Raw genomic sequence first — 15,453 nt, 5'->3', positions numbered from 1 at the left:
TAGATTCTTTTAGAGTTTCTACATTCCCAAGTAATACACTGAGGTTCATGAAAGAGATTGGCCTGCAAATATCTTCTCTTCAGGACGTCATTGTCAGGTTTTGGCATCTTTGGCATCAAGGCTTTGCTGATCTCAGAAAACAAGTTATATTCTATGGCAGAGTTTGAGTAAGATTGGGGTTACTTCTTTAAATATTTGTTAAGAATTCACCAGTGAAGTCACCCAGGCCTGGCTTTCTGTGTAAAAAAATTTAAATAATGGATTCAATTTCTTTAACAAATTGAGGCAGTATTCAGATACGCTATCTCTTCACGTGCCAATTTCGGTAAAGTGTGTTTAACAATTTGTCTCTTTCATCTAAAATTTCAAATTTCTCTGCATAAAGCTGTTCATAATATCTTCTTACTGTTTTAACATCGGTAGAGAAATATCCTCTTTTCATTCCTAATATTGGTAATTTGTGTTCTCTCTTTTTCTTGATCAGTATTGCTAGAGGTCTACCCATTTTACTGAACTTTTCAAAGAACGAATCTTTGGCTTTGTTGGTATTTCCTATTGTGCATTTCCTATTTCATTAATTTCTACTTTTTATAATTTCCTTTCGTCTACTTACTTTGGGTTTAATTTCCTGTTCTTTTCCTAGTTTCTTGAAATGGATATTTAAATCATTGATTTTTATTTTTTTCTTTTCTCATATATGCCTTTAAGGCTATAAATTTCTCATCAAGTATAGCTTTAGCTGATTCACATTATTTTGATATATTTTTATTGTTATTTTGTTGTAAATGTGTTCTAATTTCCATTGAGATTTCTTTTTTGATCCAATGGGTTATTCAGAAATGTATGTTTGGGGGAGTTTGCTAGTAACTGTTTTATAATCCATTTCTTACTTAATTCTACTGTAGTCAGATAACACTCTGGATGAAATTTATTGGGATTTTCCTTATGGCACATCATATGATCTATTTTGGTAAAAGTTCCAGGTGAACTTGAAAAAAATGTGGGTTTTTTTGAAGCTATATTACTAGATACATACAAATTTATAGTTCTTACATTTTCCTGGTAGAATTACCCTTTCATAATTACAAAATGTTCTTCCTTATTTCTAATCATTCTTCTTGTATTCAAGTCTACTGAATATTGATATTTATACAGTATATATCCCACCTTTCTTTTGGTTAGTATTTGCAAGACACATATTTTCCATTCTTTTACTTCTAGCCTTTCTAGGTCCTTACATTTATGGTGTGTCTTTCATAAGCAGTACATAGTTGTATTAAAAAAAAATCAATCTGACAACTTTGTGTTTTAATTGGATGTTTGATAAAATTTGGTTTCTATCTATGATGTTATTGCTGTTTCTGTCTCACCGGTTATATGTTCTTTTCCTTCCTTCTTTTGGATTAATCTAGTAATTTTTCATTCTGTTTTTTTCGTAGTTATATATTCACTTACTATTCCTTTAACGGTTATATAAGAAATCACAACATGCGTCATTGATTTATTTTAGTCTAATAAAACACTAGTAATTCTACTATTTTCCAGACAATGATAGGATCTTAGTATATTTTATCTCCCTTTACACTGACCCTACCTTTTGTGTTACAGTTATCATACATTTTAATTCAACATATATTTAAAGCCTTGTTGTTTTATACAGTTAATATTAATTTAGCTGTATGCATGTATTTATCCTTTCTGTTGCTCTTTATTTCTTCCTTGAACTTTCAAGTTTCCATCTAGGATCATTTTTCTTCTGCTTGAAAAAATTGCCTTTTATGTGTGTGCGTATATATATATATACACATATATATATATTTTGGTGAGGCTCTACATGCAATGAATTGTCTTAGTTATTTTTCTGGAAATCTCTTTACGTCTCATGTACTTTAGAACAATATTTTCACCGGGAGCAGAATTCTAGATTGGCGGTTATTTTAAGCACTTTAAAGATTGTATTCCATTGTTTTCTGGCCCCCATTATTTCTGTTGAGAAGTCAGATGTCAGTCTTATGAATGTTCCTTTGAATATGAGGTGTCTTTTTTTCCCTAGCTACTTTCAGCAGTTTTACTATTAAGTGCCTAAGTTTGGTACCCCTTGCATTTATTCTGCTTGGGGCTTACTGTACTTTTCAAATCCACAGCTTGATGTCTTTCATCAGTTTTGCAAAATCCTTACTCATTATGTTGAAACTTTAGCTAAGCTACTCCACAGTATTGCTGTCTTAGCATCCATTTTGTTTGGCCAAGTGGCCTGTGGGGGCCTTAAACTGACATTAACTCCTCATGCAAGCACATGCCCTAGACAACAGCTTGCAGTCTCAAGTAAATGTAAGTTCTTGACATGACTTCCTCAATGTCCCTTGTGATAAACTGTCTCCCCCATCTCTCAGAGCTTTCCCCTTGTGGGTCACTTAGATAAGACCCTGTTGAAGTTTACCAAAACTCTGTTCTTTTTGGTTTCAACTGAAGAGTCCAGGCTTAGCCTGGGAATCCCAAAGCACACCACCCATGGACCCTAATAAAGGCACGTGTCCCTGATCCTGTGGCGCTCTCTGCCTGTACCTTGCCTTGACTTCCCCATATGGCCCTCTAGGAGTACTGTATTCTTCTTCCAGGACCTGTGAGAAACAAATTTCTCTATTTCAAATCCCTTATGGTCTTTTGTTGAACCACAGTTCACCATCAGAGTCCCAGGGCTCTACTTAATAAAGGTTAATTTAACAAAGTCACAACACATTATCTCTTCAAATACTGTTTCTCCTTTCTTTCTCCTTTTCTAGGAATCCAATTACATGTATATTAGACTTGATCATCGTTTCCCCTATATTTCTGTGATAGTTTCATATTGCTGCTATAACAAATTACCACAAAAATGTTGGCTTAAAACAATGCAAATTTATTTTCTTACAGTCTGGATGATAGAAGTCTAAAATGGTTCCACAGGGCTGAATTCCTTCTGGAGGTTCTGGGTGAGAATCCATTTCCTTGCCTTTTCCAGGTTCTAGGGGCTGCCTACATTCCCTGGTTTATGGCCCCTTCCTCCATCTTCAAAGTTAAGAACGTAGTATCTTCTCTTCTCTCTGATCTCTGTTTCTCTCCTTCTATCTCTATCTTTGATCTTCTTGCCTCCCACTTAAAATCCCTGTGATTACACAGGATACATATGGATAACGCAAAATAATCTCATCTCAAGATTCCTAATTTAGTCACAGCTGCAAAGTCCTTTTTGCTATGTAGGGTAACACAGGCACAAGTTCTGGGGATTAGGATATGGACATCTTTCATGGGTCATTATTCAGCCTTCCACAGTCTCTTATGCTCTTTCTTTCCATCCTTTACACTTTCCATGCTTCAGTCTGGATATTTTCTAAGTCTCTATCTCCCAATTCACTAATCATCTCTTCTGTTATGTCAAATCTTCTGTTAAAGGTTCTTAATTTCAATCATTGTATTTTTCAGTTTCTAGAACTTCTAAATGATTTTTAAAATAGATTCTACTTCTCTAGTGAAATTTTCCATCTTGGCATCTATTCTTTTAAACATATTAGTCGCAGTCCATATCAAATAACTCCAATATCTGGATCATTTTTCTCCTGATTCTATTATTTTCACATGCCTAGTAATTTTTGCTAGCATGACAGATTTTACATATGAAAAACTGTAGAAGCTTTGGATGATATTACTTCCTCCAGAGAGAAATCACCCTTTCCTTTGGAATGCAGTAGCAGCATAGATCATCTTATTTCAATCAGAAACTGAGCCGATTTGAGGCTAGGTGGCAGTTTTTGTAAGGCTCTTTCTCTACCTCTAGTTTGCCCCAACTTAAGAGTGTAGTCTTCTAGGGAATCCTATTTGAGAGTCTGGTGTGTTCATAGGTCCTTTCTTCCTTGGAGGAACCTGAATTTTAATTTTTACTTCTCAACATCATAAGATGAACAAAAATCTCACTCTGCTTTTCAGGAGTTTTCTGCTTAGCTTCTTAGCTTCTGACTCTGCGCAGTAAATACCTTGAGGGGAAAATAAGTTTAAAACATAATTACTTGGGGCCAGCCCCATGGCTGAGTGCTTAAGTGTGCTCCGCTTTGGTGGCCCAGGGTTTCAGTGGTTCAGATCCTGGGTGCGGACATGGCATCACTCATCAGGCCATGCTGAAGCGGCATCCCACATGCCACAGCTAGAAGGACCCACAGCTAAAAATACATAACTATGTACCAGGGGGCTTTGGGGAGAAAAAGGAAAAATAAAACCTTTAAAAAAAAAATTTCTTGGTGCCTCCTTTCTCTTACAGGATCTTGGCCCCTCAGTCCTGGCCACCTGGGGATCCCTAAACTCCAATTTCTATGTACCCCAAGAGACTACTGGCTTCTCTGCTTCTAGCAGAAATCTTCTGCTAAGTTTCACAGTTTCTTGTCCTGCACTATGAATTATTTTTGTATGTGTGAGGAAGACTGACCCTGAGCTAACATCTGTTGCCAATCTTCCCCTTTTTGCTTGAGGAAGATTGTTGCTAAGCAAACATCTGTGCCAATCTTCTTCTATTTTATGTGGGATGCCGCCACAGCATGGCTTGATGAGCGATGCTACATCCATGCCTGGGATCCAAACCTGTGAACCCCGGGGTGCTGAAACGGAGTGCATGAATTTAACCACTGTGCCACCAGGCCGGCCCCTTGCACTATGAATTAAGCAAATTCCTGGAGGGGAAAAGAGAAGCATAGAACAACAGCTCTCTTCTTTGAAGTTCTCTTAGCTCCACGATTTTGGTTTCTTAAGTCCTGGCTGCCTCAGTAGGTCTCTGATACCTTCACTATTCTTTTCTTTCCTTTTTTAAGAATCCTTCTTTTCATGTTGTTCTCAGCAAAAGCATTAGTCTGCAGCAACCTAGTCCTCCAGAGCCAGGAGTGGAAGTCACAGCTTGGGCTCTCAATCAAAATTCTACTGCTTATTAGCTATGTGACTTTGGCAAATTATTTAACTTAGGTATTTAAACATTCTGAGTTTCACTTTTCTTTTATGTAAAATGAAAACACTATCTCATAAAGTTGTTGTGAGGAAGTGAAGATTAAATGTTCGTAGCTATATTTGTAAAATGTCTAGAAACAAAAACACTTAATGAGGGCTTACTACGTGCCAGGCACTTTATATGGATTTAATAATTTAATGTAGATACAGTTATTATCTCCCATTTCCTTTTTAAGATCACATACTAGTAAGTGATGGAGCTAGGATTTGACTCTAGAGCACTTTTCTTAGTAACTACTCAATATTACTTCTATAATACTGCTTTAGTATTGTGCCACACACCAGCAAGTGCTCAATAAACGTCAGTTATTATGTAGAAAATACAAATGCTTCCAAAATATACACTATTCATATCAGTTTTTCTACTTTGCTTTTCTTATGAAGCAGGAGTGTTAGTTTCACTTAAAGGAGTAGGGATGAAAGAAGAGGCCAGGACTTCACTGAAAATTCAAATGCTTAAATACAAAGACACATAAATACACATCATAATCTTTCAAGAATAATGTTTCTATGATAGTTTTAAAAAGATGTGAGTCTCCTACCCCTATCAATGCAATCTTGGATACAGACAAATATTATTTAGGTGTAATTTACAGATAGACTATGTGATACATGAGGGTTCAACCTGATCTTCAGTATTATTTCTTATTCTAACCTATTACCAAACACTTAATTTGGTATGTAGATCTTTACTGTTGTTTTAAGATACACAGAGAAATGACTTCTTTTAAGGATTACATATTAAATTTTAGAAAATTATACATACAAATTAGAAAACAATCACAATGATTGTTGTTTTCGCTGAGTTCAATTTAGTAAAATGTACTGGGAAGCATGCCTATGTTTGAGTGCCCATTGTGTCACTTATTAGTGTGTAATTTTGGGCCTTAATTATCTTATTTATATATTGGGATTACATTTTATCTGACTAAAAGCCAGCATTGGAACATGGCATCTCTTGTTTTGTATTCTTGGTCTTAAATTTGTTTAGGGAGTATACTATATTTGAATAAAAATAAAAGAATCTCTCTTCATTTGCTAACACCTAGTATACTTTGAATATCTCATTATCCTTGTTATCATGTTAGACTTGAAGTCATTATTTTAAAAGTTACTTTGTGGGATTCTCTTAGGGCCATTTGTCTTCCCCTTCTACCATCAGCTGAGTCTCACTGTATATACTCAAAGACAGTTGTTTTCCTACTACTGTCTTCCTGTTTCTACTTTGCTCCATCACAGATTTGGGGGCAGTATGTACCTGCTCATCAGAGAGACAGAAAGGGCCTTGAAAATGTGGGCTTAAAGAGAAAACCTCCTCTCCTCGTCTATGTGCTGTATCTTCCCCCCCGCTCCCCAAAATAAAATATTTCTCTGCTAACCGCTTCATTATGTACATAGGTAAGTAAATGCCTGATTGTCCAAGTTCATTTCAGATTTCTCTTCCAGTTTCCATTGGCCACCAGTAAATTTTAGTAGTGCTATTGACGGATCATGGAGTATGAGAATGATAACCGGCCTGAGAGACACTCAAATCCTATCTCTATCACTTACTGGTTAAATGACTTTGGGCAAGTGACCTAACCTCTCTAAGCCTCAATTTTCTCATATGCAAAATGAAGTTAGTTAATATCTACAACATCAAATTATTAGAATTAAGTTAGTTACATAGGAAATGGAATCATGACTAAATGTGGTTTGAATGTGACTATCATTTAGAAAATAAGGAGAGCACCACTGAATAAAAGTAGTTGGTGAGCCGATTCAAATTAGAGGCGGGTTTGATCTCTAGGGTCCTTAAAAATCCATATTCTCTAAGGAAGTGATTCCAGATGGGAGAGCAAATATAAAGGCTTTGCGTTCCTTCATGCTCCAACTGATGCCAGTTCCATGGTATAGAAACACATCATATTAAAAGCAATAACCATAGTGAAGAATAATTTTATGCTTATTCAATTAGCCAAACATTTTTGCTGGTGAAATTGTGGTAAAAACAGCACACTCATATCCTGCTGGTGGTATCAAAAATTAGTACAACCTCTAGGGAAATAACATAGCTATTGTATCGAGAACTATAAAATGCCCATACTCTTTGAAGCTATAATCCCACTCATAAGATTCTATCTTAAGAAAATAATTCAAATAAGGAAAATAGATATAGTTTTATTTCATAGTGCCTGGCAATTAAAAGGTACTCAAATATTTATTCAAATGAATACCTTTATTTGTACTGACTTCTCCAAATCACTGCCCTCGATTCCTTCCTGTTAAGATTTATCTATTTGCATCACTGGGTGATAGATTTAGAACCAAATTCTATACCTGTGTCTAGTCTCTGTTCTGCCATCTTCTTTAGTAACTTCAGTGTTGACTGCTATCAGACTCCCTTCCCTTATGATACTTTCACTCTCTGAACTCAGTTGACCTTCACATAGAAAACAAGTTGACCATATACCACATCCTTGACTTAATCAAAAAGAAATCTGAAGCTTTCTTCAAGATCCTAAGATGTCTTTCTCCTTTGTCAATACCCTTCGAGTCTAACCATTCACCTCACTGCCTGCTTCATTAAGACAAAAGATAGCCAGAAATCTTCACATTCATCCTCACCTAATCCTCAACATACTTCTAGCCCTGTACCTAGCCACTTACATTTCCCTCCAGGATGTGAGGAAGAATTATCACCTCTTTGCTTTCATATCTCTTGCTTCCTTCTTCTAGCCCCATTCAAAATTTTGCATGCTTCAAGTTTAAGTATCTTTATCTATCTCTTTTCTTTTTTGAGATATAATTCACATACCATAAAATTCACCTCTTTAGTGTACAACTCAGTGGTTTTTAGCATATTGGTATACAAGATATTTTGGTATCAAGGTTGTGCAACCATCACCACTATGCCAGAACATCTTCATCACTCCCAAAAGAAACTCCATACCCACTAGCAATTACTCCCCATATCATCACTCCCCATTAGCGGCAACTGCTAATATACCTTGTCTCCATGGATTTGCCTATTCTAGACAGCTCATATAAATGGAATCAGACAGTATGTGGCCTTTTGTGTCTGGCTTCTTTCACTTGAGTGTAATATTTTCAAGGTTCATCTATGTTATAGCATGTATCACTATTCATTCCTTTTTATTGCTGAATAATACTCCATTGTATGGCTATAGTACATTTCATTTATTCATTTATCAACTGATGAACATTTGGGTTTGTTTCCATTTTTTGGCTCTTATGAATAATCCTGTGAACAACTGTGTAAAAGTTTTTGTGTGAACACATTTCAATTCACTCTTGGGTATATAACTAAGAGTGGAATCTCAAGTTAAGCATCTCTTGATATCCAACTCTATTCTGTTTCCGAGTTCAGTTAGCCTGGGATACCTCTTACAATGCAAACAACTGTATACTGACGTCCCCATCCCAGCTTCACTCAAACACCTGCAGTCTTTAGAGTCTACACACATTAATTACAACTTCTTCCCAATTGAGGGCAGAGATCACTTCTCACAGTTCTATCATGTAGTAGGTGTTTAATATATGCTCATCCACATATTGACATGCTAAGATGCCCACAAATGAGAGAATGATGACTTACTCACTCTTTCATTTGACAGATATTTGAATGTCTATTGTATGCGGATCACCATGCTTAATGTTGGGCATAAACAGTGGACAAAAGTTACTGATCAGTTTCATCATACCTCAAGCACCAGTTCAACTCCACAAATATTTACTGAATACTTATGATGTGAATGGCATCGTGCAAGGTATAACATCAAACAGACAGGAATAAGATACAGTCTGCAGCCTTTTATGGCAGTACATAAACTCTACATCCAACAATAACAATGACAAAAAACAGCAGCAGCAGCAGCAGCACTGGATATTAAATGTCATAAGAAAAGTATAAAATGCTCTGAAAGATCAATGGACAGAGTATATATGCTTGGGAGAGTGGAAAGAGGACAGACATAAGAAAATACCTCTTGAAGTTGAAGGTGGTACTTGAGAAAGGGCCTCAAAGAAGGTGGCATTTTGATAGACGGGGATTCTCAGGAAAAGAGAAAGTGTTTCAGGCAGAGGAAAGCATGAACAAAGATAGAAAGGGTAGACACAGTGCAGAATTTTTCTTCAGAGACAAATCCAGTTAGGAATGTGTAGATAGGTAACGAAAGATATGGCCATAGTGTGAAAGACCTTGAATATTAGGCTTAGTATTTAAAAAGGTTTAGAAAAATGATTTGAAAGTCTTCCTACAACAATTCAAATTACTTTAGCGATTCCTTAACCTTTTCTTGAAACTTTTCTATTATGCATATTTTCTAAACTGATCATGGAAATTAGTGATTTCTCCTTCCCACAAGGAACAAAAAATAACATCTTGACAGCTAAGTGAGCACGCTGATAGGGGAAGATAGAATTTCAATAATCCTAGCACTGTATCCCACACTTTTGGGACTATGTAAGGCTTAAAACAGACATGTGGGCAAATCCCAATAGCCAGAAGAGCAGAAGTAAGACTGAGGGTAAAATAACAGTATTCACTAAGTGCCTAACAACAGCGATTGTGCCAGGTGATTTACCTATAATATCTGTGATCCACCAAACAATCCCATTTAGGTTTATGGCAACTGAGGCTCAAAGAGATCAAGTAAACTGCTCAAGGTTAAAGCTAGTAAGCTCAGCTGATAAAATTTAGACACTAATTTTGAAGTAGGCCTGTCTGATCACATATTTTCCCCATTGTTCACTTTCATTTATTTTTTACCATACAAAAGAGGCTAGAATGGTAGGATCATGATGTATGCGTCAATGAAAAGGGATGCACATTTAACACAGAGTTGTATGGCTTGAAGAAAAATTAAGCTGAAATATTCAAAACTTGGTTTAGAATGGCTTAGAGATCAAGACCAAGAGAGATCAACATTAGGGTTACTTCTTGATCCAGTCAGAACAACGAACATACTATAGATCTTATTTAGGAACAGCAGGAGAGCAAAATTCCAGTTTTGATTAGGAAACTAGAAATAAAACTCCAACAGAATATGGAAATGTTTGTATTCACTGATGTATTCCAAGTCCCTAGAACAGTGACTAGCACACAGCAGGCATTCAACAAACTTTTGTTGAAATAATAAAAAGTCATGTAAGGGGTATTGTCATTTGAATACTCTTGAAGGCCCTGAAATAGAGATAAAGACAGCAGAGTAGTAAATTGAAAAACCATTCAAGTTGTTAGGATACTCTCTTTAACACTCAACCTCATAGCAAAAACAACCAACTACCAAAACAACAAACTAAAAGGCAATAGTTGTAAAAAAAAAAGCATGATTTTCCAAAGAAAGGGAGACAAAAGAATGAAAAGACACTTTGCGTAAGATATGCTATCTAGCACTCTGTGGTTAATCACATTTCAGTGAGACAGAATCCAGAATTTTGACCTACTATATTAATATTACAAACTGCTGTTAGCAGTGTATACAATGACTGCTTTTGGAAAAAAAATGGTTGTTTAATCTAAATGTTCTAAAAAACGGACAAATTCTTTATTATAGACAGCAAATAATGGAACGAAAATCCCAAAGTCATTAATTCAAAGAAACAAGAGTACACCTACATAAGTCTTTATTTTCCTGATTTTGATAGTATGTTTCTATTAGAACATGCAAAGATAACTGCAACAAAGACCATTAAGTGAAAAAAAAAAAAAAGCCTCCAGAAGAGAGCAAGCCTCTCTACAGGAATACCTGTAGAGAGAATAAAAGCAGGTTCCACGATTTCCCTCCATTTTTCACAAGCTTTTCTAATATTTTCTCTTTGATGGAACTAATGAATAACTGCCACTTATCACTAACATCTTCTTCTAGGTATGTGCTTTATATATTGCTTTCTTCTGAACAGACAGTTCTTCAAACTGTTCAAGTCTTTCAGCTGTGGCAATTTTTCTTATTTCTATTATGCTGCATTTCTTCCATGGAGTAACATAAAAACCAATTTAATAAACTCTTTTGCTTTCCAAAGACAGTTTCCAAAAGGCGGCACTACTGCATTTCAGTCAATATTATAATTCATTTCTCTATCCTTTTTATCGTTTAGCTCCACAATCTTTACTTACTTCAATAATTCCTAATACTATATAATTTGTCAGGATGATCATATCATGTTTTCTTCTATATTACATTAATACAGAAGACAGTGAACACTATCTAATCAATTCATACTTGCTTGAGGCAGTCGACATGTCCCCAACCTTGTAATAATAGATGTTATTTTCGTCTTGCCTTTTCAACTACTACAGAAATTTTGTAGTCTTTAAAAGGATAATTCATTGACTTTAGGGTCTTAGATTTTTGTTGTTGTCTACAGAAAGTTAAAACATATATTTTTTTCCTCACTGTAACATTTGGTTGAAAACATATATTCTAATAAACTCTAAACCAAATAGCTTTTTAAAGAGAACTAGAATTAAAATAATTGCAAACTCCGAGGATAGATTAGGTAACAATCCTAGAAAGAAAAAATACACAGGCCTTATTTTTTTAGAAATTCTTGAAGGATATTACAGTTCATTTGATAGATATCCTAAAATTACTAAAGTTGTTGAGATTTTATAAGCTCCAAATAGATTGATTTCTTCAGTACAGAAACACCTAAGTATTGTGGTACTTGAAAAGAGAAGCCAAAGAATCAAAGTTGAGTGTTTATTACCACTGTACATATAGTTTCTCATAAAACACTGAGAATATAGGAAATACACAAAGTTCTTTCTTACTCATCTTTTGTCCTTTGTGAGCCAATTTTCTCCCCCTTCTTAAAATCTGAGCTCAATCTCCTGCTCTTGGCACCATGCTTTAAAACCACAAAGAACAGATACCATTTTTCAATTGATGCTAAATTTAATTAGAAAGGGGGAAAATGCACTAAAGTATAACTTTCACAAATGCTACACACAAATTACACGTAAAATTTTTTAAGGCGGAGAAGTTGTTTTCAGGCACACGGCAGAGCCTGTAGCCCAAAATCAAGAGGTCTAAGAATGTAAGATAACAATCACATCAGCTAAGGTTACACCAAGTATTTGAGTACCTCGTATGACACTTTCATTCTGGTAAGGTGAAAGTGCCTCGTAATTTACGTAAAATATTCAGTCCCGCAATAAACCACCTCCTTAAAAGAGCAGCTACAGAGTTTCTGTGGCGTGTCAAGGAAGACGACACCACTGTATCTCACTGGGTCAAGGTTGAACTTTCGGGGAGCAGGGGTGGGCAAGTCGTGAGTCACACAAGAAGGCGCATGGTCTTGCAGACATGAGTGGAGAATTTTAACAACGCGTTTCGAATCCTTTGAAGAACGCCTTAAGAAAATTTTGTTAGGGAGCACATTTTCCATCGTACGCGTAGAAACAAAACTCACATAAATTCTGACCGGAGGCTGGTGATTAGCACAACTTGGTAGAATTACCTAACTTTTCACATAAAATACAATCCCAAGGCTTTAAGATATCGTCTATGCAAACGGCACCAAGCATCACCTTTTCGAGCCCTCGCCGGCACAGGAAGTGGTTTGGACAACCCCCAAAACATCACCCTTCCCCCACAGGAAGTGAGCTATGTTCCCCCTCCCCCAGGAGGGCCTTCCTCCCTTCCCCCAAACGGAAGTGAGCGCCCCCATTCAGTCAGCCTCAAACCGAGACAAACCAATGACAACAACGGCAAAAAGGGCTGATCTTCAGGGGGTGAAGGGCACCTCCACTGTGGTCACCCCCAGCCTCGCCTTGCTTACTGACCTGCTGACGATAAGGGCAGGCAGGGACCCGGGGCCTAAAGAAAGTCCCTCGCACAGAGGACAATTCCCTGAGCCCCTCTCAATCGCCTTCACGCTTCTCCGTCGTCTCACAGCAGGACAAAAATTCCTCCGCAGTGCTTTATTTTGATGCCTTTCTTTCCCTTTACCTAATCGCTAAACCACCTTCCCCTAGGCAACTTCTATTACCGCAGTAACATTTAAAATGGACCCAGTGAAGTGAAAAACAAAATATTATTCCCGATACCTACAGAAGAATGAAGGGATTATTTTGTTCAAATGCGGCGGACTACGTGATTACGCAAAGTGAGACATTTTCGCGGAGGTTTCTGGGAGATGTAGTTTTTTTTTTTAGTTGCCAAGGCATACAGAAAGTATTGGGACTTAAATTGGTGACTACTATATACTGGAGTCCTTGAAAACATATATTTCGTATTCGACGGCAGGCTGACGTAGGGGGTGGGGCTCCGGCACCAAATAGGCCAATACTTCTTTCCCCGTTTCCTCTGAAATTGAATGGAACCGAAATTTCCCTTCACGCCTGCCCCAGGTCCTGGTCGTCCCTCCGTCTTCCTTTGGCCACGCCCTCCTCAGCCAATCAGTTGCCCTCTAGGTCTCATTCTCTTGAGGTAGGAACGCGAGAGGAGGGACCTCCCAGCGACTCCTCCTGCGGGGCTGAGGCGAGCCAGGGGAGAGGGCCGAGGGCCTGTGCGCGCGCGCGTGCTCGCTCCTCAAAGAGCGCGGCGGCGAGTGCGCGCGCGGAGGGGCGGCGCGCGGGGCTGGGAGGAGGCGGGCAGGCTGGTGGGCTGGGCGGGCGGGCGGCCGGCGGCCGGGAGCGCGCGGTGGACTCAGCGGCGGCGAGCAGTTACTTAGTTGTTAGACGGTGTCAGTTGCTCGGTGGCGGCGGCCGCGGTCACCAGGGAGGGGACGGGACGGCCAACGATGGTGGTCACTGCGGCGGCGTGTGCACCCCTCAGGTAACAGAGACAGGGCTGCCCGTGTGCCCTCGGTTCTCCTCTCCTCTCGCGCCGGCTTGTGGGACTTGGGTCGCCGCGGGGTGAGGACGCTGACCCGGGGGAATCCGGGCGGGGCTGCGCGGGGTCTGGGTGGCGCCGCCGCGGGGACTCGGGCGGCCGGTGCGTCCGGCCCGGCGGGGGCTTTCCGGCCCCGGCCGCCCCCGCGCACTGCCGCCCCCAGGCCCGCCGGCGCCGCGCGCCCCCTCGCGCCCCCTCGCGCCCCCAGCCGCCCCGGCTCCCGCCCCCTCCCTCGGCGGCGGCGGCGGCGGCCCCGGTGGCTCGGCGCCCCCCAGAGGAGGGAAAGTTGGGACCTGGCGGCGACGGACGCCCCCGGGCGCGGCTGGGAGGCTGCTGGGGAAAGTGAAGCCTGGAGGAGCTGGACGCGGGGAGGCTGGGGCAGGAAGGGCGCTGCTCGCTGTTGCTGAGTCTCCACGGACACCCCGGTACAAACCTAGGAGGATCCGGCGCAGCCTCGCCAGCAGCGCCGGGACGAAACCCGGTGGCTCTTTGCCTGCTCACTTCGCGCTGCGGCTTGTGAGCCCCCTAACGCGCGGGTTTGCTCTGTTTGGGGATTTTGAGAGGTTCGTTCGATCAGTTTGTTTCTCCTTTGCCCTTTGACTCATCCGTCCTTGCAGCTTTTCTTACCTCCCGCGATGAGGATTTGCTGTCTGAACCCCCTTGCCTACCCTGTCCCCGTCGACTGCACCATCCATCTGAGAGCTTATTTCATTTTTCGTCCTTTGACTAAGTTAAAGACTGCTGAGAGCAACAGGAAAGAGGAGCCTTTCCACCTTTAACCTTTAAATGTTGCTTTCTTGCAATCCGTTTTTTTTTTTTTAAAGATCCAAGTTTAGGAATTTGAGCGCTGTGGAATGGAGTTTTTGGAAGGCTGGCGTAGAGGAGATAGTGACGAGTTAAAGGAAAACTATGATTTCATCTTTATTGGCCTTGCTATTGAAAACCTAATACATTTTTCTTCTGCCTGTGTTTAATGTGGTAGGATTATACGTTGAATTAAGTAGTTGGAGACTTACATAAAAGGCTATTTTTAGGTCTTTGGGTGGTGTATGTCAACTGCTTTTCGCCTGAATTGGGATTGCCTTGAGGATTCTGTTTTGGGGCCTACCTACTGATTTTTGTTCAGCCACAACGTCTTTTTTCCCTGATAGATGAAGTTATGTAGTGATGTGTATAGTTGGAGAACCCGTGTTGCTCTCTGCAGTGTGAAAGTGAAAAACGTGAATTATCCATAGGGGTAAAACTTTCCATGAACCATCTTGGATGCTTGCTTCACGATGGCTTCTCCTGTGATTTGTGAACTTTTTGAGATAGCTCAATTCACTGAGTACCTTAATTACTTTCTGAAGTGCCTGTCACTTCTCTTTGGTGACTCCTTTAGTAAATTATAATGACATGTTTTCTTGGCTTCAAAGATGGGAGTTACAGTCTTGGCCCAGAGATTAACAGTTAACAATGGAAGTAGAATTCATACCATTGCTAGTGAGTTTTGGCTATGACCAACTCACAAACTATGTGAAAAAACAAACATCTTTCCATCGCCGTCAGAGGGGAAGAGGGGCAAATATTTTATCATATCTTTATTTTG

General features: G+C 39.4%; 2 protein-coding genes and 1 long non-coding RNA gene across 16 annotated transcripts in view; 1 reads left to right on the top strand and 2 right to left on the bottom strand.

Moving 5' to 3' along the window:
• HMG20A (high mobility group 20A) overlaps positions 1-13,142 on the bottom strand; it is a 76,528-nt gene extending 63,386 nt beyond the window's left edge. Inside the window, exon 1 of one of the 4 annotated variants that reach the window (XM_070574151.1) lies at positions 12,815-13,142. Coding sequence is in view for 1 of the 4 variants with exons in the window: in XM_070574144.1 (XP_070430245.1) it covers positions 12,560-12,611 (52 nt within the window). In the remaining 3 variants the exon portion in view is untranslated. Of the gene's footprint in view, positions 1-12,559; positions 12,612-12,814 lie in introns of those variants that run through there. The other 3 variants (XM_070574169.1, XM_070574144.1, XM_070574158.1) reach the window with 3 other exon arrangements.
• LOC139075837 (uncharacterized) overlaps positions 1-15,453 on the bottom strand; it is a 128,994-nt gene that overhangs the window by 105,539 nt on the left and 8,002 nt on the right. The window lies entirely within an intron of this gene.
• PEAK1 (pseudopodium enriched atypical kinase 1) overlaps positions 13,592-15,453 on the top strand; it is a 296,021-nt gene continuing 294,159 nt past the window's right edge. For 6 of the 11 annotated variants that reach the window (XM_070573619.1, XM_070573625.1, XM_070573639.1 and 3 more), the window contains exon 1: positions 13,613-13,808. The gene's annotated coding sequence lies outside the window, so the exon portion shown is untranslated. Of the gene's footprint in view, positions 13,809-14,114; positions 14,429-15,453 lie in introns of those variants that run through there. The other 5 variants (XM_070573654.1, XM_070573642.1, XM_070573667.1 and 2 more) reach the window with 4 other exon arrangements.

The sequence above is a fragment of the Equus przewalskii genome, chromosome 1 (genome assembly GCF_037783145.1).
Source record: "Equus przewalskii isolate Varuska chromosome 1, EquPr2, whole genome shotgun sequence".
Taxonomy (NCBI): domain Eukaryota; kingdom Metazoa; phylum Chordata; class Mammalia; order Perissodactyla; family Equidae; genus Equus; species Equus przewalskii.
Note: the sequence above shows the minus strand (reverse complement) of the source record. Positions and strands in the feature narration are given on the sequence as shown.